The following is a 26,781-nucleotide window of genomic DNA, read 5'->3' on the forward strand; positions in this document are numbered from 1 at the left end:
AAATTGTGTTTCACTAGGTACCTCATTCTTCCATCTGATAGATAAGTCTTCACATATTTCTGCTTACCTGTTTCAGAAAGAAACTATATCCTCTGTTAATTAAGAACAATAAAATATTACTGTACATTGGACTCCCTTGGTAATTCTGTATTAAGAGAGGTGGGCTATGGTCTCACACCATCACATCTGGATACCAGTTCATTCATAATGCCTCAATAACACATAAGATGACAGGGTTCATTTTGACTCAAGTAGTTTCCCTATTGGCTGCTATTAACAGCCTCAGTTGTTCTCAAAATCATACATACCTGACACCCACAATACTTTTGCAGTCTCCCCAGCCAAAGGTAACATCTAAGTCTAGCATCTAGTACTTTTGCCCATATAAATGTTATATTTCCCCCCTATTTGGAGTCTGTCTAGAGTACTCCAATCACTCTGCCTTTGTGAGCTAACTGCCCACTGGGCTAATCATACTGTATATGAATGTCAGCCAGACAATTTTCTGTCAAGTTCCAGTAATCTGCACTTTCATAAGACACAACTCACTCCCTTTTATTATTATTATTTATTGAGCACTGACAGTTTAATTTATCCCATAAATGATAATATTCTGCTGTTTGATCTAAGAAGCTCAAAGCACTTTCAAGTCATTAATAACTTAAATCTCACAGGACACTTACAATCTGTTATCTCCATTTAGCAGATCAAGAAACAGAGAGAAAAGTTAAATAAATTGCCCACGGTCACACAAGTAGTCTGTAACATTGACAGGAACAGAACCCAGAGCTCTTAGTCCTGTGACATAAACACTTTGAACTGCTTATTGTTAAGAACATAAGAACAGCCACACTGGTTCATCTAGCCCACTGGTTTTCAACTTCTTTTCATTTTGCAGACCCCTAAAAAATTTCACATGGAGGTGCAGACCCTTTTGTAAATTTTAGACCTCGTAGGGGTCTGCGGACCATAAGATGAAAACCATTGATCTAGCCCAATATCCTGTAAGTTGACAGTGGCCAGTGCTAGATGCTTCAGAAGGAATAAACAGACAAGCAATTTTGAGTGATCCATCCCGTCATCCAGTCCCAGACTTCTGGTAGTCAGAGGTTTAAGGACACCCAGAGTGTGGGGTTGCATCCCTGACCGTCTTGGCTAATAGCTATTGATAGACCTATCCTCTGTAAATTTATCTAATTTGTTTTTGAACCCAGTTATACTTTTGGCCATCACAACATCCTCTGGCAATGAGTTCCACAGGTTGACTGTGTGGTTGGTGAAGAAATACTCCTTATGTTTGTTTTAAACCTGCTGCCTATTAATATCATTGGTGATTCTTGGTTCCTGCGTTATGTGAAGGGATAAATAACTCTTCTTTATTCACTTTCTCAATACCACCCATGATTTTATAGACCTTTATCATATCCCCCTTTAGGTGTCTCTTTCTAAGATGAATATCTATGTTGAGCCACCTCCAGCTTTCTTGGATATTAAAAATAGCAGCAAGTCAACTCACAAGAAACACTCCAGCTCTGGAACCATTGAGATTTGGGGAGGCAAAGCAGGCACTTTGCCATTACTTGAGCTTCCTGGGGTATGCAAAAAAAGGGAAAGAGTCCGCACCTGTGTCCATTTGCTGTTGCTTCACACACCACAAAATAGCCTCAGAAGGTCACAGACAGCATTCATCAGTATCTGCAACCTCCCTCATTGATGTCTGAAGTGCCCATGCCTGCCTCCCATGGAAGGAGAAGGAAGAGAAGAGTACAGCTTTTGGCATCAGAAATTTCTTTTGTCTGCTTTGATAAGTCTGCTGACTTGTTCATGTTCCTAGAGTTTTGGGTGGGGGAACTTATGAAACTCTAAACAGAAACAGCAACTTGCTATGAAAGCCTCCTCTGTCCTACTTCAAAAGGAATTTTATTCACACGGAGAGAGTTCTTTTCATCAGACAGATTCTTCAAGCCTTGGTTCACAGCCTTGTTAGCCAGTTTTTCCCCAATGAAGGAAAGCCCTGCTGAGCTAGGAATTTAGCATGCTACATGTGCTGTCACAGAATTCTTCATTTAGTGTGATAAGAAGCACCAATAACATGGTCACTAGATCCAAATAGTAGTAATAGAAATATCAGAGACTATATGAGCATGCAGCCATATTCTTAATCTTTTAAACAAAGCATTATGGCCAAAATGACTAAGATATAGGTGAAGGCCATGTTGTGATTCTTGCAAAAGTTACTGCTAACTTCCTTCAGAGAGGAAGAGACAGAGAGACAGAGAGAGACAGACAGACAGACCCCACTCCTGGAGTCTGGACATTTTCAACATAGAAGTGACTGAAGAACCACTACAAAAAAAGGAACCCCACCTCACATATGAATACTTGGGAAAGTCTAAATAATCTATGCATCACTTAAAGAAGGGCCGGTGGTTTGGCATCTTGCTTATCCTTATTCCCGAATTATTTCTTCAGCATTCTCATGGCGAGGGAAGAATACAGCCTCTTTTTCTCTTAATTTTTTTTTTCCTTGGGGCATTCTGATCATGGGCACTCCAGGACCATGGACATAGCCTTCACAAAAGCATCAAGTTCGCTGTACAAACTGCCTGGCCTGTTCTTGGGACGGGGAGAGAATAAGTTCCCTATAAGTTTCTGAGTAGCAGCCGTGTTAGTCTGTATCCGCAAAAAGAAAAGGAGTACTTGTGGCACCTAAGAGACTAACAAATTTATTTGAGCATAAGCTTTTGTGAGCTACAGCTCACTTCATCGGATGCATTCAGTGGAAAATACAGTGGGGAGATTTATATACATACACAGAGAACATGAAACAATGGGTTTTATCATACACACTGTAACGAGAGTGATCAGGTTAGGTGAGCTATTACTAGCAGGAGAGCGGGGGGGGGGGAGGAACACCTTTTGTTGTGATAATCAAGGTGGGCCATTTCCAGCAGTTGACAAGAACAGTACAGGGGGAAATAGTTTTACTTTGTGTAATGACACATCCACTCCCAGTCTTTATTCAAGCCTAAATTAATTGTATCCAGTTTGCAAATTAATTCCAATTCAGCAGTCTCTCGTTGGAGTCTGTTTTTGAAGTTTTTTTTGTTGAAGAATTTCCACTTTTAGGTCTGTAATAGAGTGACCAAAGAGACTGAAGTGTTCTCCGACTGGTTTTTGAATGTTATAATTCTTGACGTCTGATTTGTGTCCATTCATTCTTTTACGTAGAGACTGTCCAGTTTGGCCAATGTACATGGCAGAGGGGCATTGCTGGCACATGATGGCATATATCACATTGGTAGATGTGCAGGTGAACGAGCCTCTGATAGTGTGGCTGATGTGTTTAGGCCCTATGATGGTGTCCCCTGAATAGATATGTGGACAGAGTTGGCAACTGGCTTTGTTGAAAGGATAGGTTCCTGGGTCAGTGGTTCTGTTGTGTGGTGTGCGGTTGCTGGTGAGTATTTGCTTCAGATTGGGGGGCTGTCTGTAAGCAAGGACTGGCCTGTCTCCCAAGATCTGTTACAGTGATGGGTTGTCCTTCAGGATAGGTTGTAGATCCTTGATGATGCATAGGAGAGGTTTTAGTTGGGGGCCGAAGGTGATGGCTAGTGGCGGTCTGTTATTTTCTTTGTTGGGCCTGTCCTGAAGTAGGTAACTTCTGGGTACTCTTCTGGCTCTGTCAATCTGTTTCTTCACTTCAGCAGGTGGATACTGTAGTTGTAAGAACGCTTGATAGAGATCTTGTAGGTGTTTGTCTCTGTCTGAGGGGTTGGAGCAAATGTGGTTGTATTGTAGAGCTTGGCTGTAGACAATGGATCGTGTGGTGTGGTCTGAATGAAAGCTGGAAGCATGTAAGTAGGCATAGCCGTTAGTAGGTTTCCAGTATAGGGTAGTGTTTATGTGACCATCGCTTATTAGCACCGTAATGTCCAGGAAGTGGATCTCTTGTGTGGACTGGTCCAGGCTGAGGTTGAAGGTGGGATGGAAATTGTTGAAATCCTGGTGGAATTCCTCAAGGGCTTCTTTTCCATGGGTCCAGATGATGAAGATGTCATCAATGTAGCGCAAGTAGAGGAGGGGCATTAGGGGACGAGAACTGAGGAAGCATTGTTCTAAGTCAGCCATAAAAATGTTGGCATACTGTGGGGCCATGCGGGTACCCATAGCAGTGCCGCTGATTTGAAGGTATACATTGTCCCCAAATGTGAAATAGTTATGGGTAAGGACAAAGTCACAGAGTTCAGCCACCAGGTTTGCCGTGACGTGATCGGCATTATCTCTACGTAAAAGAATAAAATGGACACAAATCAGACGTCAAGAATTATAACATTCAAAAACCAATTGGAGAACACCTCAATCTCTTTGGTCACTGAATTACAGACCTAAAAGTGGCAATTCTTCAACAAAAAAGCTTCAAAAACAGACTCCAACGAGAGACTGCTGAATTGGAATTAATTTGCAAACTGGATACAATTAACTTAGGCTTGAATAAAGACTGGGAGTGAATGGGTCATTACACAAAGTAAATCTATTTCCCCATGTTTATTCCTCCCCCTCCCCCACCCCGTTCCTCAGATGTTCTTGTTAACTGCTGGAAATGGCCCACCTTGATTATCACTACAAAAGGTTTTTCCCCCCCATCCGCTCTCCTGCTGGTAATAGCTCACCTTACCTGATCACTCTCCTTACAGTGTGTATGGCAAAATCCATTGTTTCATGTTCTCAGTGTATATAAATCTCCCCATTGTATTTTCCACTGAATGCATCCGATGAAGTGAGCTGTAGCTCACAAAAGCTTATGCTCAAATAAATCTGTTAGTCTCCAAGGTGCCACAAGTACTCCTTTTCTTTTTCCCTATAAGTGAGTATTCTCCCTGTTTTGAAGAACTAAGACAGTGCCTGTGCTCTCAGAAGTGGACTCCATCTAATCAAGCTGAGGTCAAAGCTGGAAATAAAATAACTTTTTGAATAACACTACCAGCTGTGGAACTCAAGAACCTGTCAGTTACCTCTGAAGATGGATGGAGGAGAAGGAAGCTGCATCCAGTTCAATTAACTGAAATCTCATGCAGAGTAGGAAAGTATATCCTATTGCCTCCTCACCCTGGTCTGAGCAACTCAGTAGGCCTCTTTAAAAGTTGAATTCAGTGAGGAGAGCCATCAATCTCTTTTTCAGGCTTTATCTTCCGGCAAGTCTCCACCTAAGGCCTGCCTCATCCTATGGAGGTTGAGCTACCTGACTAGTGTAATCCCTTCCAGGCAGGAACTGTCTCTTTTCACGTTTGTACATTTCCCAGTACAATGGGAGCTTTTAGACCATACTATAATATCAATATTAATTATTATTTTTAGTAGTAGTAGTAGTAGTAATAATATGTGGTGACTACACAAGATGAGTGCCATTGAAGAGACCACACCCTCTCAGGAGAAGGCTCCAGTCAGCAAGAGGTGTAGTGAGGTCTGCACTGCTAGAACTGTACCACCTGCTTCACAACTTCTGAAGAACCATTACGACTGCCAGCTTTGAAATCCTGCTGTAAGTGGAACATCATAGGTCCCTAGAGGTAGGGAAGAGAGAAATATTTTAAAAGAAAAAGCAGTGTGTTCTGTGAAGGAAAGGGCTGAATGCAAAGATGCATCCTTTGTGGGTGAAGCTACCTGATTTTTGGGATGTATAAGTAGGGTCATAGCGAGCAGATCGAGGGACGTGATCGTTCCCCTCTATTCGACACTGGTGAGGCCTCATCTGGAGTACTGTGTCCAGTTTTGGGCCCCACACTACAGGAAGGATGTGGATAAATTGGAAAGAGTACAACGAAGGGCAACGAAAATGATTAGGGGTCTAGAGCACATGACTTATGAGGAGAGGCTGAGGGAGCTGGGATTGTTTAGTCTGCAGAAGAGAAGAATGAGGGGGGATTTGATAGCTGCTTTCAACTACCTGAAAGGGGGTTTCAAAGAGGATGGCTCTAGACTGTTCTCAATGGTAGCAGATGACAGAACGAGGAGTAATGGTCTCAAGTTGCAATGGGGGAGGTTTAGATTGGATATTAGGAAAAACTTTTTCACTAAGAGGGTGGTGAAACACTGGAATGCGTTACCTAGGGAGGTGGTAGAATCTCCTTCCTTAGAGGTTTTTAAGGTCAGGCTTGACAAAGCCCTGGCTGGGATGATTTAACTGGGACTTGGTCCTGCTTTGAGCAGGGGGTTGGACTAGATGACCTTCTGGGGTCCCTTCCAACCCTGATATTCTATGATTCTATGATTCAGGAAGTGGAGCAGTCCATGTTCTGGACTGGGGGAGGCCCCAAGCAGAATGCAGTACAGTAGTGAGAAATGCTGATCTACTTAGGGCAAGGGGGGAATGAAAAGGTTAGCTGTAAATAGTAAATGGTGACCTCAAATGAATTCCAAAGCACCAGTTTATGTCTGAGAAACAAGACAGGGACAGTAGGGAAAACACTTTACAATTTGTGTAAAGCAGGAGTATCCACAAAAAGCATCAACCACTAAAAGGGCCATGATGAAAATTTGGTTTGTATTTTAAGTTTACTCAGTTGTTGAAAAGCTCTTTAATCTTTTTATATATCCAAATTCTTCTGATCTTAGAACCACATAAACAAACCACTAACTTCAAAACCATATGACTTTAATTTGATACTCCATGTCACTTTTTTTTAATGTTCAGTGCTCCATTTAAAAAAAAAATTGGCAATCAGGAGTCAAAACTCTTCCATATAGTTTTCAAATTTATGTAAATGTGCTGTACTTAGAGAGATCAAATTTGATTTCTTAAGAATAGCTTAAAAGTTTCATTTTCTCTAAAGAGTAAAATATCAAAATGTTATACCAATGTACAGTATATTAAGTAGTATTGCAAGTTGTAATTTTAGATTTTTAATTTTCCATACTGTAATAAGTATTTGGGGAAAATCCAACCTATTTAAATTTTGTTCTAAGAAAAATTTACAAATGTGCAAATTCACTAATATTTTCATTTTGAAAAATGATATAATACAGATTAAATTCTATTAATGTAATAATTCCGGTATCTCTTATTGTTTTCAAATTCCCTTTTACCATCACAGAAAATGTGTAGAATTCTGGCCCCACTGAAGTCAATGATAAAACTCCCATTGATTTCAATGGGGCCAGGATTTTACACAAAGAACTTTATTACTCATAATACAGCATTTGTCATTTAGTGTCACCATCTGACAACAGACGCCATGCACTTAGGTAAGTACATTTTTTTCTAAATTTAAGAGAAATTTGAGGTAAATTCAGATAACAGTGTGAGTGATAACTGTTGCAATATGTCATTTACACAATTGAATAGGACTATCAAGGAAATAAGACCATCTATCATTAGATAAAGGTAATTCATTGTTGCAGATCTAAAGCAAACTTCAAAATCTTTACTAGTACAATGGAGATGAAAAAGAGAATTGAATTTCCTGACTTATATGTGTCTAAATTCTCAACAATCACTTGCACTGACGTTTTCTGTAGAGGGATTTAGAAAGCATATGATTTACTAGAAAGCACATGTCCTGATTTGCCAGAACTTAAGAGAAACTGGATAAGTAACAAGTGAACCTATTGTTGATTTGAACGTTAATACAAAATTCTACAACAGACTACAAATATAAACTGCTAAAAACATAAAACTAGAATTTTTACTGATTTCTTTAAACATGAACTGTGAATTTAGCAAATTAAGGAAAGTTTCTTCATCCAGCCTATAGAATGAAATGTCTGACTAGTCCGACTGCACCACTGTTACTGTGAGAAGCAAACTTTTGTTTTTACTCATTCAAAATACAGTAAGATTTGCTGATGTCTGGCAATATATTTGTAAATCCTCTCCTTCAGTCTTTCAGGTATACATGCTTTCATTTGCTATGAGGGCTATACAAAGATTGCTCAAACCTGTGGTTTGTGGTATTTAGTGCTGTTCAAACAGCTCACATGAATATTTCATTATCTCAGAACGAGACAGGCAGGAGAGTCCTTATAAATCTATTGGACCAAAATCCGAATGAATAGGCCTTACACATAGGTTATTTGCAAGGGTGCTCAGCACCAAATATTTTCCTTCCCCAGTCCATGTAAAATCTGAGATGTCTCTCTGTAGCCACTACTGCAGTAATATCCACATAACTGGCACTCCTACATTATGGAAAAATTTGACCAGCAGATTTCCCAGTGCACAGATCCACGGGCTTTCTTCCATCCCCTCCTCCAAGTCTCGTGTACACACAGCACTGCCACAGAAAGCATAGTTCCACACTTTGCGTCAGGAACAGAATCCCCTGGCACAGCCTTTCTTCTCCTCCTCTATAAGCAGTAGAACTCTTCCTATTCTGCTGCCCTGAAGCCTTTCTTCCAGACCTTCTGAAGGTGTCAGGATTTTGCCTATAATACAGAGTCAGGCAAACCACAGTAGTAAGATACAATTTTATTTCATCTATTCACATATCCAGTAAGTACCTTCACAAGATATTTATGTATTATGTATACTTTAAATAAACAGGAAAGTTTCTGCTTTCTCTACTGAAATTATATTACTTGTAGGTACTGAAACAAGGACAGCTAAGATGGTGTGGAAATATGAACAGTGAAAGAAACTGTGATCCATTTCCTACTGGGATTTGCTTTTTCAATAATGATCACAGCAATTCAACACAATGAAAGTAAAGAAAATCTCTCTCTGCACTTTGTAGTATGTTTGAAGAAAATATGATCTTCTTATCATTCGGAGCCCAAGAAATCTTCAGTATCTGCACAACAACAAAACAGGAAAGTTTCCTACCTCCTGTTCCAGGCCAGTCTGACTATTGTAATAGCTGAACATACTAAATATAGACAAAAATCTTCCTATTTCCTGTGGGTACAGCCTTACAGTATATGGGAAGAAATTAACACAGTCAGACTATAACTATCAACTTCCAGGCATTATTCTTAATAAACAGGATCTCATGCAGTTTCAAAGGAGATGATATACATATATTGAGGAATCTTTGAAAGGAAAGGAAAGGAAAGGAAAAGAAAAAGAAAAGAAAAAGAAAAGAAAAAAAGAAAAAGGTTATGTTTTCAGGACCATATTCATCTACTTTACTGCACCTCTACCACAAATACAGAATGTTCCAGGACCGAATATGAAATACATTTGAAAAATTTCCAATCAATTCTACAACATCCATTCTTTGTTTAGCTATAGTATCACACTATTTGTTGCTGTTACTCAACAAAATCTTACTGCCAAAGATATTTACAGTTAGGGCCTAGAGCTGACTTAGATACAGTAGTTGTGAGTATTTGAGAGTTTTCCTCTAATTCTGATTTTTAATATATTATCTTGAATCTTTGTGAATTCCACTTGTATTATGATGATGATGATGGACAACTCTACAACCTATTTCATTTTCAAAATGTTAACAAAAGTCAGTACATGTTTTAATTTCAGAAGATATTTTTTCCTTACTGAAAAACTTGCTATTATCCAAAAGAAGGATTATATATTGCACCTTTAACATAATTCTCAAGAACTAAGCATTATGGAGGTTATCAAGTTCAATGTATAATAGCCAGAAAAGAGAACATAAGATCCTTATACAAAGAGAAACAACAACACTTTCACATACCACAAATTGATTGTATAAGAGGAGGTCTAAAACTAGACTTTTTCACCAAATCAGAACCCACATTTTCATCAACCTTCCAACATACAGCTATGGACCAACATCTGCACAACTCAACACATTAAAAATCACTGGATGCATGTCCCATCAACATATCTACTACAAGATCTGGAAATCTCATCAGGTAGATTTTGGGCTGCAAAGTTACATTTATACCCATCCTCGTTGCCAGAAATGCTGATAATTATTGCTCCCTCTTCCATTCCACCCTTCTTCACCCAGTCAGCTTGTCTTCCTCCTTCCAGTTGTCTTCCCACCAAGTAGAAGATATTTCTCTTCTTTTTTCATGCAAATATTGCCTAATTCACCACAGGCTCTCCTATACTTCCACACCTCTCACATTCTTCCTAATTGTTATTTTCCCCCTTTTTCTCTCCCCACTCTTGACTTCAGTGAGTCCTTTGAGACCTCTTCTTTCAACTCCCTTTTTCCGCATATTGTTTGGTAATGCCTCTTCACACACATTCCCTATTGTAATCTGCGACCATTGTACATTTCAGGGACAGCTTCCCCCTACGTTGCGTTCTGCTACCTCAAGGAGTAGAGGAAAAGGAAACATGTACATCCTTAATCAAGGGTCTCAATAGACTTTACCTAAGAACTGTGAAGGGTGGAGGCTCTCAAATGTCCTTCATTTTGGAGAAAGTCATTCATTTTAGTCCCAAAATCACCTATGCATCACATAAATTTTGCATCTCCTCACTTATACTTTTGAAAGTTGTTTACATAAAAAAATAAAGAAACATGAAATTGAGGCTATAGAAAGAATGAATCCCACAGCAGTTTAAATTTCCTATACGAGTAATTCTGTGGTGACCCTCATTTTGGCTCTGTCATACATTGCAACATGCACTTGAACTTTGGCAAATTGGGAGGTATGCTAAAAGAAAAAAAATTAATTTCCCTTTTCTTATAGGGAAACAAAGTCAGGTGTCCCCTAGTATTTTAAATTACATTTTCCTGAATTTTCAGTTTATTTCAAAACCACAAATTTGGATATGCCAAAAATTAATATTTATGCTTTCAACTGTGTGTGTTATGAAGCTGCAAGAGAAAAAGGCCAAAATGCATTTTTACTTGTAGTGGAAAGAAGTGTCTATTGCTGTAAATTTGGTTAAGATGACCATTTCTACAGAGACATCTTATGAAAAACTGGAACATATGTCAATTTTCTTCATGCTTTAAATGATTCTTATAAAATATATTTTTACATGGCGTAAACAGGAACTAAACAGTATTAAATGTTTTACGATTCAATTCAAGCTGACAAGACACATAACTATACCAATTCCAGTAACATTTCAGAAGTGCCACAATTACCCTTCCTTCTACCCCATGAGGTTCATTGTAATGACCTTCTCATGAAAGGATACTTTGACAGTATTGAGCTTCAGTTGCTTTCTCCCACATTAAAATCTCAGATGTAACTATCCTTATAACTGCCCTTTTTTACAATGCTCAGAAATTACAGATCCCTAGAATAGTGTCATAAAGCATGTGAACTGTGCCACTTCTTCTAGCCATTTGATCAGCAGTATGTTTACATTACTTAGATAAGGTAAATCTTAAATAGACCAAATAATATAGCGAAGCAATATTCCAGTTTTGTTACTCAACTGTATGGGGTCCAAAAAATTTTATTTTACAATATTTAATTTTAATGAAATAGCTTTGCATTTTTAGTACCTAGTTAATGAGAAGGTCACAGTGGGGACTAAATTAAGAGGTAAAACATGGCTTCCTGGGTTTACAAAAGAAATGGAGAAAATCCTAAAAATGTTTGAAGTGAGAAAAAATATTTTTCACATTCCATTTTTCTGAGTCTTATTATGCTCATTACAATAATATAAGGTCAAATTTAGATTATTTATTGGACAAGAATACAAACCAATGAATCATTCAGTAGTTACTGTACCTTTATATGTTTAGCATTTTCTAAGCACATTAATTCCTTATCTGGTATTTTTATCCAGAAAAGTTATATACAGTCTACTTTGCTTCTTGTTTCAGGCATACAACTTTCATATTTAAAACTCAAAGATTATTTCTGATAAAAAAATGGGAAATACAAATGTAAATTCTTGTTTACTGATTTATTTTTGATTATGATTCTGTCTGAACAGTCCAATACCATCAGTATCTTTAGGAGGAATAAAATATAAAGTGCATTTAACATAAATTAGTTGAGCATGTGGTGTTGGCCTTGTTCTTTAGCTATTATTACAAGGCAAAACTTCATTTAAACATATGAAGCATGTAAACGTCAAGTACGAGCATTGCAAAATACTCATTTCAAAGTTAAAATATAGGAAAAAAATCTATCCAGAGGAAACCTGGGAGTACTTCTGCTCAAAGCCAACTTTAAAATTTTAATAAGTGCCTCCATGGAAAGAGTAGAGAACAGGTGGTTTATCATGGGCCATTTTCAGAAAGACATTCCACCAGCTACTCTTGTACCTCAAAAAAAAGTATAGAGTAAAACCCCTGTTCTCTCTGCTATTTCCACATCTGCTCTCTTCAAGGCTAACTGACTTTTACCTTCCAGCAGTATTCTTGCACCTCTGCTCTGAACTGCTACAAATCCTATGGTACTTCTACTCCGTGCTCCTGCAGAGCTAGTTTCCTAGCAAACTTCACCCACACACCTGACAACGACAGCTGGAGGCAGGAACTACTTCAAAGCAAATGGGCGTACAAAATGCATTGAAGCCAGGCTGCCAAGAGCACAAAGTGGAGGCAGGAGTTTAGTCATGACCTCAAATTATTTCATTGCAGGAACAGTGGCAGTCTCTAAAATCTTAGCTCTGCCACTACAATGATGTATCATGGATAACGTGGCTTGTAAACAGCCTACAAGGAATTGTGGTACAATACAATTTCTACAGAATGAAACTGGCTTTGAAAAATTATTCTTACACAATCTCTCAGAGATGTTTTTAGTAGGCAAACATTCTTTTAGCATCAAATATACATAAGAAAAAAAGATAACCTTTTAGTTAAAGCATAGGGCTGGAAACCAAGATATCTAGGTTCTATTTTTGGCTCTACTACCTCTGGGACCCAAAAATCACAATCTCTCTGTCCATGAACCTAAACTTCCCCATGTGCAAGGTTGCTGAGGCTTAATTTATTAATGACTGTAAAACATTCAGAGATCTTTGAAAGGAAACTGTTATAGAAGTACGAGGTACTACCTGTTGTTCCACTTGTTGAGCCAGTGTATCACAGAGGAAAGAATTACCTCGATATTTATGTTTGAGTTTCATCCTGGATATTGAATATTTTTTGAATATTTGTTCAACACTGAGCCTATGAATCTGCCTAGCCATTTTGGAGGTCGGATAGGGAAAAATGCATAGGCGTAAATACAAAAAGTTAGCATACAGTCCTAACTTCTTCACAAGCAAACTAACTAAATGCCCAGATACAACCAGGGTGATAGGTGTAGTGTAAGAATTTAGAGAGCTGAGCCAAGAAACTTCACCATAATTGCAGAAGGCACCAGAAGCCAACTGTATAGAGTTAACCATTCCTATCCTCTTGCTCTGTATCTTTTTCAGTGCTCAGCTTATACCCAAGACAAATTCTGTGAGGCTGAGCCTTTCAAACCCAATTTCCCTTTCTCTATCAGGCCAGAAGTTCAGTCAGTTTATTTCCTCCCCCATATTAACATTTTCCAGAAGAGAAGATAGGCTTGAATTTTTCAAGGGCAACAGTCCTGCTCATTCAAAAACAGATTACAACAAAGATGCATTTATATTAGTTTACAGCAAAGACAGACCAAGGAGAAAACCCAATTAAAATATGAGACATCTGTACTGAGTACAGTGTAGTATAACCCGGTGTATTCAAAGCAAAATAAGTTACTTAATAGACAGCCCCCTTAAAAGCTTTGGCCTTTTTATTATTGTCAGTCCTCGAATGAACCTTGTCCTTAACTCGTTGAGATAGGAAACACCTTTCTTGACAATAAACTTTGTAAAATATCTCAACTGTTTTCCTTTATGGGGAAATAAATAAACCACTTTTAATACAGCTTATCGTTTACCTTGATAAAGGCCACAGGTGGTGCTGCTGATATTTAATTTTGCCTGACTAAGAATAGAGTAACACATTCAGGTTTTTCCTCACTTTGTAATGAGTGACAAGTTAAAAAACAGCAGAAATTGGAAGTGAATGGGAAAAGATGCTGACTTTCTATGGTAATTGTGTTTGCACTTCCTTTAGACTTTTTATGATGTAGCAGCCATAGAATTTGTGAGGGGTAAGAGGGGGAAGTTAAACTGAGGAGAGGAAAAGGAAATCACATAATCTTATCAAAAAATGCAGCCAGCCAAAATCCTTCCCTTCCATTCATTCAAAAACCTTTTATAAAATATAAATACAATTATACATACTATTATGAAGTCACTAATTATTATAGTAATTGAGTAATATTTTTCCTAAGAAGTTTGTACCAAACTACAATTATAAAAAAGAGTATTTCAGAAGTAACTCATGTGTGAGAGGCCCAGGAAGCTTATGGCACCATGTAGCACTACCGTTTGGGGAATCTAATTGCAGCCTCCAAGCTCCTCATTGCTGGTAATGGCTCGGAACACAGAGGGTGAAATCCTGCCCCACTGAAGTCAATGGGAGTTTTGCCATTGACACCAATGGGGCCAGGATTTCACCCAGAGCCTTAAACCTCAGGGGAGAGAATACCTGGCATTTTTCAACTTGTTCCTCTGGCCAACGTGTAGAGAAGCACTGCTGGACTCCAAAAGGAGCGGTGTGGGGCCCATGTGAATATGGGTCCTGAAAAGTCATTCCAAAAAAAACTATTCAGTTTAGATCTAGTTAGCTTGCTGTTCCATATTTAAAACAAAAGATGCAATTTTAGTTTTACATAGAGTATCATATATAAATTAACAAAGACAATTAAAGGTATCTATTGTATGTTCTAAAATGTCATCTCATGACCGATGTTAACACTGATGAAGCCACAAAAGTTAAAATTAAAAAGCACCATGACATTATCTTAAATATCATTCCTATTTTTTTTCCTCCAGAATTAAGTGACTAATCTTCCCTTCACCCCACACCCAGAAGGGCAGGGGTTTATGGAAAAGTGTAGTTTATAGATTTTAAATACAGTCTTCCCTTTCATTGGAAAAAATCAGGATTTTTTTTAATGTTCTTTGAGCTGTATGAAATGGCATGATTGACAAAATAAAGTGCTGTACTTTCAAGTGTAGGAGAACTCTCAATGCCAATTGGCTAGTGACATAGTACTCAGAAACATCAAGTAATTCAAAGTATTCTTTAGAGATAGAAACACGATGTCCTTTAAAAATGCTTTAGTGCCTTAGATAACGTTTATTATTTGCAGTAATGTTAGCTGTATTTATTAGTGTTCTTTAGTTACCATAATTTAACTTTCCTATAACAACAAATGAATATTGGCATCCAATTCAAACTCCAAATGCTAGAATGAAATACTCTAACAATAAAGGCCATGTTTCAGTCAGATACATAAGCACATGCATAACTTTAAGTGTATGTCTAGTCCTATTCCTGGCAATGAGACCACTAGTATGCTTAAAGTTATGCAAGCGCTTATCTGAAATGGGACCAAATGTCCAGTTATTAGTGAGGTAGCAACTGAATTTGTATATGACATGCTATTACAGTTTGTCACACAGAAGACTCAGAAAAAGGAAAGAATAATTTTAATATAATCTGGTCCTCTCAAAGGTTGATCTCTGTAGTGTAGGCTAAAAACACCCAAAATAGGCTGATAGGAGAAATCACATATAGATGTGACAGCAATGCCCAATTCAGTAATGAAAGTATTTACCCAACTTGACACACCTCTGCTGTATTTCACATAAAATACACACCAGCCTGGAAAAACTGTGATACAAATTTACCAACACAGACAAAAAGTCTTCTTGACCTTCCTTACCATGACAATGATAACAGATGAGGAATGACTGGGGGAGAAAGGTATTTTGTTTATCTAACCAAAATATTCTCAGTGAGTGGGCAAGCAGAATTTTACAATTCAGATACATACTAAGACTACAGTGCCTTATTGTTAGGACCCTGTAAATTCAAATTCAGGGCCATGAAAATCACATCACAGGCAGTGAAATCTGGCTACTATAGGGGAGGGGAAGGACTGGGAGCACTCCAGCCAAGGGCTCTTACCGTGCACCAGGCTCCAGCTGCTAGTACCAGCGTGGGCTGGGGAGGGATGGGACTTCCTCTTCCCCTGCGGCGGCTGCTCCCAGAGCCGGGTCAGACCCATCTCCAGGAACCTTCCGCAGCTGCAGGAAGCTCCACAGCTCCTGGCTGGGAGCCCAGCTCTGAAGGCAGCACAGAAGTGAGGGTGGCTGTCAGCCCCAAACCCAAGCAGGAGGCTGGGACCCCAGCTGTCAAACCCTGACCCAGGCAGAAGGCTGCCATGAAAACCAGGACATATGGTAACCCACCGTCCATACCCTGCAATCTTCACTTCTGCGCTGTTGCTGGCAGTGATGCTGGCTTCAGAGCTGGGCACCCAGCCAGCAGCCGCTGCTCTCTAGCTGCCCAACTCTGAAGGTAGCGTCCTGCCAGCAGCAGTGTATAAGTAAGGGTGGCAATCTCACAATCCCCCTACAATAGCCTTGCAACCTCTGCAACCTCCTTTTGGGCTGGGACCCCCAAGGTTGCAACACTGTGAAACTTCAGATATAAACATCTGAAATGGTAAAATTGACTAATTTTAAAATCCTATGACCGTAAAATTGACCAAAATGGACTGTGAATTTGGTAAGGCCCTACTTATTGTACATAGTCAATTTATTTCAGTAGGTCTTGAAGAAGCATTTGTGTCAATGTCTTCAGTCTTTCTAATTTTAATATTAGAAGGAATTTTACTTTAGGGCTGATAAATCTATTATGATTTATGTTATTTTCTCACACAAACTCCACCCCATGTTATCTATTGTTCGTTTCTTTTACCAATTCCTCCCGAGTCAGGAACTATGATTTATAATAACACGTACAGAATTCCAGTCATTCCCCCTTGTTATCACATTGCTGCTCAAATCATCTTGTGTTATCACTCCTTAACAGGGCACATTTGATAATAAGGCATAGAATGGTCACATGAAAATTCCTTCCTGAATATTTTATAGGTCAGCTTGCCAAAAATGTAAAAAAAAGTCACCATCATGACCACATAGACATCTAATATTTTCATTTCATTTTCAGTATTGGAATTATATTGACATTGTTAGACTAACAGAACTTGTTCAGAACCATATGTGATGAATGTTAACAAAAAAAATGGCAGGTTTCAGAGTAGCAGCCGTGTTAGTCTGTATTCGCAAAAAGAAAAGGAGTACCCGTGGCACCTTAGAGACTAACAAATTTATTAGAGCATAAGCTTTCGTGAGCTACAGCTCACTTCATCGGATGCATCCGATGAAGTGAGCTGTAGCTCACGAAAGCTTATGCTCTAATAAATTTGTTAGTCTCTAAGGTGCCACGGGTACTCCTTTTCTTTTAACAAAAAAAATGTTATCAGGCAGCTGGTATGGAATCCTTTACCTCTCAGAATCTACCCCAGATTGATAGTGACTGAAAGTTAGTACTGACTTCATATTTGATCTCACACAGTAGCCTGTGTGAAATAGTGTCAGATACCACAATGATGAGCACCACCACAGTGCCTATAACAAGAGAGATAGTAACCTTAGTGTAGTTCGTAAAAGGCATGCAAATAGCATAAAAAACATCTGCACAAGGGATAAACTTTTTGACAGTTTTAGCAAAAATTCCAAGGATTGAATGGGCCTGGAGAACAAATTACCCTCTTATCCTAAATTAGGATCCCTGATTGAAGTCCATAGACAGGGTAGTATATGGAAACCACCCAGACCTGAACAAGTTCTATAGATAAACAAAGGACTCTAATCTTCAGTGTTGTTAATCCCAAATCTTTCACTAACATTGCATTCACTTTCAAAATGAAAAAAATGACACCATCAAGTAATTTCTCATGTCTTTGTTCCCACTTCATCACAATAGCCTCATTGAGGTTTTTCACACAAGTTTTCCCTATTAATTTTGGCTTTTTTTCCATTTACCAAGCTAGTTTTATTTATTTCCTATATATAACATATCTGAAAATATGACCATTTTTAACAACTTGAATTTCTGCACCATCTTGTCTAGTCAAACTAGCTTGCCATATACACCAGAGTCTCTCGTGTTGTAATGTTTGTAATTGTAGCTAGTTGCCTCTCCAAACATAGCATAATACATTGCATTCTGTGGGCCTCACAAAAATAGGCCCTGATCTCAAAATGTGATGAATATTTTCTGATCCTATCAATTTCAAGTGGTAAAATTTTTAAAAACATGAGGGACAGATCCACAAAGAGTCTTAAGTGTCACAGTGCTCAGCCTTCCATTGCCTAATGTTCTTGTGCTTGTGCCACCCAGTGAAATCCACAGCTCCACGTTAGATGCCTTAGACCTCTATACCTAGACAGGCACCGAAAAATGGGATCCACAAAAGCCAGCACGCTGAGCAGAGAGCTGCCTAAGATAACCAATAAGAAATACATATGAGTGGGGTGTGGCCTAACCCCTACCCCTCAAAGGGAGTTAAACACCTAAGTTTGGGTCAGAGGGAGGCACCTATTGGATTCTTCATTGGATTCTCAGTCATGAACCCTCTCCTGGAATTAGGCACCTAATCTCTTTCTTTCAAAAAATACAGAAGGAATTGACGGTACTGTCCCCTTTATAATTTTTAGCCCATTGGTTAACACACTGGCCAGGGTTCAAGTCCCACCTCTTCCTGATGTGGAACAGGAATTTGAAGTTGTACCTCCCTCCTCTCAGGAGGGTGTTCTAACCTCCAGGCTATGGGGTATTTTGGGGAAGGTGTCTCTCAATCACTTCTTTTGAAGCTCTTCCACTGTATATAGAGACCCAGATTCCAGTCCCCCTCCTCCAAAGGGTATTTAATAATTTATACATTCTGGAACTGTTTCAGTGTAATAAACTTGTCCCAGAATACCCCATAGTCCAGTGGTTAGGGCACCCTCCTAGAAATGAGAAGACCCAACATCAAATCCTTGCTCCACATCAGGCAGGGGAGGAACCGAATCCACGCTTTGAAAACCAAAACCCTATAAAGGAGTCTCAAGTTGGATACCCAAAGACTAAGTATCCCGAATAACTGGTCACTTGTGAAAATGTAAACATTATAATTATTGTGAGGTAGATCAAACATGGGTCTGAAAACCAAACCTTGGACAAAGTCACTTCAAAATCAATATTTGTGCCAATAAGCACAGCATGGTTGCTAAATGGAGGCATAGTATAGTACAGTTTTACTACCGCTTTCTCTCTTTTTTTAATATTGAAATATAAAAGCAAAATGCATTGGCCCACTGATAGTTTTACATAAACAAATGGACAAAAAGGCTACTCTGTAGATCTTATTTCACTCCACTGTCTGTGCTTTTATTCTCCTTGTCATAGCCAAGTTGAGACTTTCCTTTGCCATGATAATAAGCAGAAAGTTCAGAGATCTCAAAAAAAAAAAAAAAAGCAGCAGGAAGTTTGCTGTTTGAAAGATTGCCCCTTCAGAGGAGATGGGGGAGGACAGAAAAGAATGTCAGGGCTATTATGGAAGACCCTCTGCAAAACTAAGCAGATGACTTGAGATCTGTTTATCCCAAAGAGGCCTTAAAGTAATGCTGTTGATGCTGGGTGCAAATGGGAAAGGGAAGAAATGTTATGATGTTTGTCTTATCATTCCATAGTGGAAATAGTGCTTTCTTTGGCTCTATCAGAGGATAACTTCAGCAGAAAGCAAAAGTTTCTGCAACTACCTGATTTGAACCTAACAACAAATCATGTCGTTAACACTGATTTTAAGACAGAAAGAAGCTAAAACTTACTGCTACAACATACTCTAAGATACACTTTTTAAAACAATTCAACCGTTCCTTCAACTCTCCATCCAACCACTACATTACAAAGGCTGGTTTAAATTGGAGAATATGGGGGTAGGGGAAGGGGTGAATGCCACATGTGGCTTTAATACTCAACAGCTGCTGTAGATCAGAACCCCCCCCCCCCATACTATGTTTCCAGGGTTATTGTAAATAAAAGGAGTGCACCGTGCTGCTGTCTGAACACCGCAGGGAGACTGAAAAGATCGTTGAACAAAGTGTACCTGAATCTCACTGCACTCTAGTCTTGGATGCCAGTCCCAGATCAATTGTTCGTCTCGCGGTAAATTCCCTGAAAAAGCGCACCTAGGGCCAGCCATTTACAAGCCACTTCGCTTCAGTCTCTTTAAAGCAACAGCAAAACAACAGCTACTTGCGATCAACCGATTGACTCGGGAAAGCTATTTCACCCGGCTCTGCCTCCGAGCGTGGTTGTTTGGGTCTCTCGCCCTCTGCCCCACACGCGACAGCCCCAATTCCTTGGTGTTGTCCCCCCTCCTGGCAAACCTGTGAGGGCGGGAAGGGGGTGTTGTTCCTGTTCAACAAGTCACTTGTTCCATTAGCCACCAATGAACCCAGCTTCGTGAAACTTAACTCACCGACACCAGGAACTCCAACGTGCCCACATAGTCCCGCTCCGTCTTCAGAAGCTCGTTCAAAACGCACACCCTGAGGCGAAGCTGTTTCTCCAGGTCCTTCCCGCTTTCCCCTTTCCCTTCCCCTTTGCTTTCTTCTGTCATTGTTCCCCAAAGCGAAGCCTCGCTCCCAGCTCCTGCTTCTCCCAGCTCCTCTGCTGTTTGCAGCCACCAATGGGAAACGCTGCCTCGGTGTTTCCTCTAGCAAAAGTTCAGACGGGACAACAAAAGACCCCACTCGGTTACATAGCGCGGGGCTGGTCTTCCGTGGCTGGCAGGCTGTTAACCAGACACGCTCACTCTTCCACTGCTCAAGAAGCGGTGTGAGGGGCCAGAGGAGCAAAGCAATAAAAATGCGTGTGTCCTTTTCCAGTAAGGAAGGGGGCCCAGCCTGTAGGAAATGAGTGGTCACTGGCTGCCGGCTCTCCCAGCGCTCTGCGAGGTGGGAAGGCTTCAGCAGCTCAGGCAGCTTGGACATTAATCAAAAGCTCTGTGTCCATGTGACTTCGACCCCTTCCCCCTGCGCCAAATCTCAGGAAAAAGGAAAGGAAGCACAACCTTGGGAAAGATTGCGTGCCAGCAACTGCCTGTTTCACACACACGCTGTGCGCTTTAGTCTGAGGCTAATTGGAGATCTCCAACTCGAGAGGATAAGAATTCACTTCAAAATGTCCCTGGCTCGCTAGGCTGCTGGGATTCAGGCGGTTGTTTAGTGCTTTGTAATAAGCAGCCAGAAAGTGGTTTCTTCAGCCCACGCATCCCCCTCTTCATATAGAATTATAAACACACACATTATACACATATGTATATAATATATATTATAGCTACACGTTTTATATTCTGCCGCGTACAGGCAAAGACCTGTGTCTCTGTGTGTGTAATCTTGTTGTATCCACTCATATTTTATATTCAACATTACACACACAACCACGCACCCTATAAACATACACGATAGTTTGGTTGGAGTTGTCCTGTTTTAAGGGAGCTATTAAATCTATCCAGGTCCTGAGGATTGCTCTTTGCACTTGGAAGTTCAGATTCGTATAATAAATGAAGACACTACGGGAATCTGACGGGAACCTTCACAAACACATCCATCCTGTAGATGTGGAGTGTTAAAATGCAAGTGCATGTCTTAGTGAACAAATATTACCTTCACTTACAGAGGGGTCAAACTCAAACCTTTAATCTGAAACACCCCTCCCCCCATGCCGAATTTTGCGGGTACAGATGAAAGGTTTGGGTCTTTCAACCTGCGCTTAAGGTTTGCAACCGGAAACAATATTCAGAGACCCTCTTTTTAGGTTCCCCATTGAGGTGGTATATTTCCAACCAGTGTCCCAACAAGAGGGAGTGAAATGGAACCTCTGGACCTACCCATGCCCTCCACCCAAGATGCTAGTCCTCTTCGTGCCTAAGGGAAGAAAAGGTGAAGAGACAAACCCACACAGCATCTCTCACCTTTTCCTTCTTGCTACCCAAGGAAAGACAAAGACAGCCCTGCCTAGGAGGGCTCAGCCCTAGTTGTGAAAGGAGAGTATAAGGCTCCCATTAAAAAAAAAAAACCAACCCATCTCCCAAGTAGTGGGTAGAGAATTAGTACCGCAGTTCCCTCCAACTCCTTTCTCAGGTATTGGGAGCCGGGAAGGCAGCCACTATTGGAGGCAACATTTTTTGTCCATTCTCCTCAGATATCTGCTGGTAGCTTCAGTAATGGTGCCCAGATTAAGGCAACCTGGGGCAACAGGCACACCATGACACAGGGCCCCCATTGCTCTGTCCTCCTCCCACACACACACTTGATGTAGCCTTGGCAAAGAGACCCACCCCTTCCTAGAGAGACGGGGCAGCAGCATGGGGCTCTCTTCTCCCTTGCGTCCAAGGTGTGGCAGCAGGGGCCCCTCCCATCAGGGTGGTTTAAGACATCCCCTTTCACCAGCAGCCCCAGAGAGAAAGGAATAGCAGCCAGGGGGCCCTGCCTCCTCGGGAAATGGATAACTGTAAAGCGGGTTCATGAATTTGTGATTTAATAGCAATTTAAAAAAAAAAGATCTTCTTTAAATGGTCAGGTGATCCAGGGCCCTCCAGCTGTGCACACAGCCAACAATGGATCAGTGCATTTTTATTATTCCTACCCTCACCCTCTGTCTCCTTTCCTCCTATTACTTGTTACCCCAGCTTGTCTAAAATTAGATTGTAAACACAGCAGAGCAAAGATCATCTGGGGGCAGTACAGTATCATGGATAGGTGCCAATATTGTAATTCAAAAATAGGGGAGAAACCCAGGAGGTCCAGGGGCCACTTAGACATGATGGAGGGGTGGGTGGGCCAAATTTGAGTAGCACTGCAACCCTGTGCATCAGGTCAAATTGCCAACCAGCAGCAACTTGAGTGGCATTGAACCCTTGTTGAAATACGTGATAAAAGGTGTCCTGTGCTGATTTAGTATGGAATAAACAATATTTTTTAAATAAGGGATGTCCCCCTTATAATACAAGAGTGTTGGCAGCCCTAGACTCCAAAGACCTGGGTTCTAGTCCCAGTTCTGCCCCAACCTGCTGTGTGAGCTTCAACAAGTAGCTTCACCTGATTCTTCTTAGATGCTTTTCTATTTAGATTGCAAGATCACTGGGGCAAAACTGTCTCCCCCTACATGTTTGTACAGTGTCTAGTAAATGCAGTCCCAGTCTTGGTTGGGTCCTCTGGGTGCTACTGAAATATAGATAATAAATAGGGACCATGTCTTGCTGTGTTTGTATGGTGCCTGGCACAATGGAGCCACAGTCATGAGAGGATTTTTGATATTACTGAACATATATGTTATATGAATGCTTGCTTTTGCCAGTGTCATGGCTCAGAGTAGGGCTGCTAGTGTCATTAGCATCTTGTGGAAACACCTTTGACCACAGAGGAGTTCTTTAGTCAGCTACCCAGAAACTAGGTTATCACAGGTGCTTCTCAGCCCCCCCCCCATCATGTTGTGATAACACAGACCTCTAGATTAACTAGTGTGAACATTCCCACTCTACCCCACTGCCATCAGTAGGAAGGGAGAAAAGCTAGTATTCCCTCTCCCCACACACTGTTGAGCCACTAAGTGATATTAATGTCTTCCCTATACCTAAGGGGGACATATTCTCAGTCAGCCTCCAAGCCACCAGCAAGCAGGCAGAGGAAAAAAAGAACAAGTGACTCTCTGTTTTCTTTTCTCTCGTGTGCACAATTTAGATATCCCCATCACAAGTTGTATCATGAGCCAGCATTCAGAGAGAAGGCTCTGTCTCCTGTAAAGTAGAGAGTTTATTCTGCTAAGACACTAGGCAATTGTATAGATACATGTTTATGATGCTTCTGGCAGTACCTACCCAACCTCCTGGGATCACGCTGCTCTCAAAGAGCCTTGGTAGTCCTACGCGCATTAGGCTGAAGGAGTTGTGACAGGATTCCTGATTTAAGGTCACCACTGTTATAACAATCTTCTTAGCATGCAAATATGCTTCAGTCTGCCTGCAAATATGTTCACAGAGCATTTTTAAGTGCACTAGGGTTATATTGTCTAGAAGAACTCAGGGGACTATGGGAGCTGTCTATAAAGTTCAAGATAGGTGAGAACTGAACCATAGCACAGTATAGAATTCCTGTGGGATCTACTGCTACCTCTGCCTGTCCATGGGAAAGTGATACAAACACAGATGCTGATGAGGAGCAATAAAAAAGTAATCCAAAACCCTGGATTCTTTGGTCTGTCCTATGCCTCTATTCTCTCCATTGGTCAACAGAAAAGGAATTGTGGCCACCATCGTCAGGTTATCCATTCCATATCCCCCTTTAGCGCCTCACAGAGATGCTAGGTTAACTCTGGAATCAGCATGAATTTCTGAAACATCGAGTGGCCTATAGACTATATGAGGGGAATAATGGTGCTCATTCTCTTCCCCTCTTTCCTGACATCTCTCTTTGATCTGCTTTGGGATGGGGGTGGGGGAGGAGAAAAAAAAAAAACAATCTGCATATTGCTGCTTATTACTCAGCCCCACTCCCACCCTCCCCATTCCCTACTTAACTCCCTTTTCCATCCACAGCCTTTGTCTGCTTCTCTTTAAACTAAAATGTGTGTTATTCACTTGTTTTGTTATATTTGCAGTTTTTTGGCTGGGAAAGAAAGAGCAGCAGCTTCTTTACTTTTAGAGTCATTCAAAAGGGTTCTGAGTTTGCAAAACAGCCACTTCCCAATACTGTAGCCACTGCCACTGGGCAGAATCAAGCCTAGCAGGCCAGGCTGAACTAACACAAAGAGGCACAGGTGAATATTCAGCAGTCACTAGGAAGCTACATTCACAAGATCCTGTTGTATACATAAGGCCTAAGCTGTAGACTAGGGGGTAAAATTTTCAAAGGCATCTAAATCACTTAAGAGCTCACATCCCATTCACTTTCAATAAGGCTCAGGCCATGCCTATGCTACAGGTGTTACAGCAGCACTGCTATGGCACCGTAGCTATACTGCAGTTCTGCCATAGTGAAGATGGTTCCTACAGCAACAGTAGGGGGTAGTTCTGTCATTGTAGAAACTCCACCTCCCTGAGTGACGGTAGCTAGATTGACGGAAGCATTCTTCCATTGACTAAATGCATCTACACTGGGGGTTAGGTCGTCATAACTTTGGCAGTCAGGGATGTGAATTTTTCACACCCCTGAGTGACCTAGCTATGTCAACCTAACTAAATGTAGATCAGGTCTTAGGCTCCTAAGGGCTAGATCCACAAAGGGTTTAGGTACCTAATTGCCACTTTAGGCTCTTAAACCCAAAATTTAGATCCTCAAATACCCTGCTTAGCTGCCACCTAACCCCATGGGCACTTAAATTCCCATAGGCACCTACATTTCTGACAGTGGGCATGTGCACAACTGCCTAAGTCTTGATGCCCCATGCCAATCTCATGCCTAAACCAGGGCAGGATATCCAAACTAGGCATTCCCTCCACCTATCTTGCCTGCAGGGCCTGATCCAGGAGGAACATTCGGGTCTTCCCTACACAGCATATCTTTTGGATTGGGCACCACACAAAACACTGGAGATGGTGATGCCAGGCAGACAGCAAAATGACACTAGCTCAATGGTTAGGGTACTCACCTGGGAACTGGATGTGGGAGAGTCAGGTTCTAGTTCCTACTCCTGTGACACTTTTAATCAAAAGTGGAACAGCTTGAACAAGAGAGACAGAGAAAGCCCCATCTCAAAATACCCTGTAGTGAGGATGTTTACTTGATAGGTGGGAGATTTGAGTTCAACATTTAGGATCCAGCTCCTCTCAGGCAGAATGGGGATTTGAACCCAGGTTTCTCACTTCCAAGTTCAGTGCAGTAACCACGGGACTACTGGAAACAAGGGGAAGTTTAAAAAGGACTGCCATGAATTAGGTATCTAGTTCCAGGAGAAGGTTTATAGATGTGAATCCCAAAGGGAATCTCATTAGTTTAGATTTAGCCACCTAATACTCCTTGAGGGGGGTAAGGCTTAGGCATTTCCTGTTGGCTAGCTTAGGCAGCTCCCCTCTGAGCTTGCTGGCCTCTGTGAATCCTGTTCTTAGATCCCAAATTCCCCACACATTGAACAGAGGGCCTGGGAGCCTCACTCAAGGCTGTGGATTCCAGTAGGCAGCAGGGCATCTAAAGTTAGGCATTGCAATACCGAGCCTAAATCCCCTTTGTGGATCTAGCCTCTTAGTGCCTATGTCACTTTTAAAAATGGGACTTCACCCTTTAAGTAATTTACATCTTGCAACTATGAATGGCACAATGCCTGAATACTCCTAAAGATCTGGGTCTTAGGCTCTTTTGAAAATTTTACCCCAGAGCCGACTTCTGTTAGAACCCTGAAACGCATCCGATGAAGTGAGCTGTAGCTCATGAAAGCTTATGCTCCAATAAATTTGTTAGTCTCTAAGGTGCCACAAGTACTCCTTTTCTTTTTGCGAATACAGACTAACACGGCTGCTACTCTAAACCCTGAAACGATCATTCAAGATAGAGAAAGGCTCTGGCAAAGCCATAGGGGTAAAAGCCACATTTAAATGTCCTAAAATACCTGTCAGACTGTAAATTTTACTGGAGAGACTGTATAGTTCTTGGGTCTTTTGTTGTTAAATGTTCTATCCATCTGTCTGTCCTTCATTGGCAATTTGCCTCAGTCATCACTTATTAGCTGATGGTGTTACTCTCACATGACACATTTACATACCACAGCAGAGGCATGACTTTGTTTCTCTCATTTAGTACAGTCACCTCAAGAAAGGTTTTTATTTACACATAAAACTTTTTGCTGGCTTTAAAGATGTACCTCTTCATTTTAATGCACCTTATCCCAAACAAAATTAGTATCCCTGTTATTGTGTATGTATAGGTATAATCACTTAGAAGACAGATCTCTTCAT

The 26,781-nt window shown here is 40.7% G+C and overlaps 1 protein-coding gene across 1 annotated transcript in view; it reads right to left on the reverse strand.

The window, feature by feature from the left end:
- PREX2 (phosphatidylinositol-3,4,5-trisphosphate dependent Rac exchange factor 2) overlaps positions 1 to 21,151 on the reverse strand; it is a 305,019-nt gene extending 283,868 nt beyond the window's left edge. The window contains 1 exon segment of the mRNA XM_038389170.2: positions 20,311 to 21,151. Within this exon segment, the coding sequence (XP_038245098.1) occupies positions 20,311 to 20,451 (141 nt within the window). The 5' untranslated portion in view covers positions 20,452 to 21,151.
- Positions 21,152 to 26,781: the final 5,630 nt, after the last annotated feature.

The sequence above is a fragment of the Dermochelys coriacea genome, chromosome 2 (genome assembly GCF_009764565.3).
Source record: "Dermochelys coriacea isolate rDerCor1 chromosome 2, rDerCor1.pri.v4, whole genome shotgun sequence".
NCBI lineage: Eukaryota > Metazoa > Chordata > Testudines > Dermochelyidae > Dermochelys > Dermochelys coriacea.